Source organism: Pygoscelis adeliae, unplaced genomic scaffold (genome assembly GCF_000699105.1).
Source record: "Pygoscelis adeliae isolate BGI_AS28 unplaced genomic scaffold, ASM69910v1 Scaffold114, whole genome shotgun sequence".
Lineage (NCBI taxonomy): Eukaryota > Metazoa > Chordata > Aves > Sphenisciformes > Spheniscidae > Pygoscelis > Pygoscelis adeliae.
Genome location: NW_008824587.1, coordinates 1777646 through 1780364, shown reverse-complemented (window position 1 = coordinate 1780364; position 2719 = coordinate 1777646). Strand labels below are relative to the sequence as shown.

At 51.3% G+C, this 2719-nt stretch overlaps 1 protein-coding gene across 1 annotated transcript in view; it reads left to right on the top strand.

Moving 5' to 3' along the window:
• Positions 1–2719, top strand: part of COL5A1 (collagen, type V, alpha 1) — a 122989-nt gene that overhangs the window by 47263 nt on the left and 73007 nt on the right. The window contains exons 10-11 of the mRNA XM_009322151.1: positions 1011–1052; positions 1318–1380. Coding sequence (XP_009320426.1) covers positions 1011–1052; positions 1318–1380 — 105 coding nt within the window. The remainder of the gene's footprint in view (positions 1–1010; positions 1053–1317; positions 1381–2719) is intronic.

The following is a 2719-nucleotide window of genomic DNA, read 5'->3' as shown; positions in this document are numbered from 1 at the left end:
TCGGGTGAGTGGCTGCTGTGGGGTCAGCCGAGGCTTTTGGCACCAGAGCCCGGAGCCCAGGAGACCGTCCGAGGGTGACCCGAAACCGGTCCCTGCGCTCGCTTCCTCCGGGCTTCTCCCATACGAGCTGACGGCTTATCTACAGATTTGTACGGGCTGATTTCATCCTGTAGGAGAAATGTCCCTGTTTGCTACAGGTGAGCTGGCAAGCGCTAGGACTGCTCTGGCTCGACCTGGCTGCTGCTGGGGGCATGGTCACTGGTCCAGAGAGAAGAGGGCAGTGCTCGCTGGGGGGCTCTTCCCAACAGACAGGAAAGCACTTGCCGGGTTTATTGGGAGGTTTCTTTCTCTGCCCCTTACATACCCATGGGGGGGAAGCTCAATTCTATTGAGTACATGATAGGCCTGATTTAAAGTTATGACAAAATATTTATTTTAAAAGAAATGGGATAATATTATTCTACTATTTTGCCCACACAGTGATTTCCTAGGTACACAGAGTAAATCACAGCATGCAGTCTGCTGGGAAAGTAATTTAAAAAAAAAGCCTTGCAATTTGATTATTAACTTTTTTAAGCTGCTTGGGTCTAGAAACAGCTTCTTCCTGAAGAGGAGCTCTTCTCCCACTCCAGCACCATCAAGGCTGGATGTGCCCCAGGGTTTGCCCTTTGCCTGGCCGTGAGCTAAGGGAGAAGGGTTGTGGTTAGGAAGGTGACCCTGTGCTGGGGCGAGCGTGGGCTTGGTGCTGGGGGAAAAAGGGCTGTTTTGCTGTGCCCTGCGTGATTCAAATAGATGGTATTTGGCTTTTCAATGGGCAGTCTCCTCTGGCAATGGGGACGCAGGAGATGTTTGCACTCTCTCTGGATGACCCTTCAGCTCTGGGATGCCTAGACCTAGCAGCAAGACCTGAAATATTTAAGAACAGACAAAGCATTGGGCTTTCCAGCCCTGTAGTTAAAGTGACTTTGAGGATGTGCCTTGCTAATCACTTTTTTCTTCCTCTTCCTTAGGGTATGCTGGTGGAAGGCCCACCTGGTCCCGAAGGCCCAGCAGTAAGTGGCACTTTGTCTACACCTTGCACCGAAGGACACGCGTGGCTCTGGGGTGCTGGATGCATGTGGAGGGCTCAGCACACAGCTGTTCCCGGGCTCTATTGCTTCCATATGCCATGCATGTGTACAGAGCGCTTCGGGGTCGATTTTCTGGTGCAAAAATAAATAGAAAGCTCTAATTCTTTTCCTGCTCGTTGTACAATATGTTACAAATAATAACACATTTTCTTTTAGTGGCTTATTTTTTTTCTCTTTTCTATGCTAGGGCCTTCCAGGACCTCCAGGACCAACTGGACCTGTGGGCTTAATGGGTGACCCTGGGGAGAGAGTGAGTACCCACGTTTTTCTCCTCTTTGGCTGAAGCCTGGAGTTGTTTGGTGTGTGCAAAGCGGGACTGTGGCGTATCACTGGAGCCCTAAAATACTGCTCGTCCTGTAATAGCAATCTCCTCTGAGTCAGCCCCGAAAGGAGCTTATGGTAGGGTACAGGGCAGACCTTTGCATGCAGGGGCAAAGGGCTGGGGAACAGCCATGCTAGTCAAACGCATAAAGCAGTTTTCTCCAGGTTGAAACCAAGAGTAAGGCTGACAAACCCTCTGCTCTCTGCTTGCACCCTTTGGCATGTGACCGCTTGTTCCAGCGTGGGAACTGGGCTGTGGCACTGGGAAAACAGGATAAGCAAACACAGAAAATAGCTGTTAGCACAATAAAATGAAGTTCAACAGCAATTCCGTGTCCTCGTTCCAGCTGTGTTGTGAGTCCTGGTAGAGGGTTTGGTTTTGTTTAGGTCCAGGATGGTCCCAGGGTCATGCCAGCACCCCTGCTGCAGGTCCTTCCTTACGTTCGTTTTGTGTCCTAGGCTGCTCCTGGTGGGAAGGTGGCTCTTGTGCAGCACCTCACCTTTTCTGTAGGTGGATTATTGGTCTGTACCAGTGAGCACTAGAGACTGATTTATGTGCTTTAGCAATGCAGTAACTTAGGCTTTGCATGTTTGGTTTTGATGTTACTTTGAATCGGTTTTGCCCCTAGCAGCCACTGCTTTGTAAACTGCTGCCTGCAGGAGCCTCCAGCTTCAGGGTGTCTCATCGAAGGCAGCTGCCTCCACGCCCTTTTGTGGACTGTGACCCCAAATCCCATAGTTTAGCACCGCACTTCGGTCAGAGTTGCGTATTTATTCGTTCTTGCTTGAGTCCTCACCTGGGATCAGGAATGACCTGTGTTTTGGGAGCTGCTGAACTCAAGCCTGGGGTCAGTAAGTGATGCACAAGCACCATTCGAGCGGCAATCAGTGCGCTTGGCAATGCCGACAATTAAAACCCATTCTCCTCGCTCCCTGAGCCGAGCCTGTGAAGTGACCCTCATGCCAATGCACTCCTCATTTGCTTTTGTTCACTCACAGTTCAAGCCTATACCCCCTCCCTGGCAGAGGCAGCCCAGGCTCCATGCTGCTCTCAACCCTGCACCCAGCGGGAATTTTGGCCTGACATCTAGTGGAAGATTCACTATAGCACAGATGGGCTCTGGCTTTGCACAGAGGCCGAGGTGGGATCAGCCTCGGCTGCCAGAGCAGCTCGGTTTGGGTCTGTAACTAGAGGAGTGCACGCAGTGCCCTTGAGCAATACTGGTTTGGGTGATGGAGCACCAAAGTCAGGGCTGTGCTGACAGGAG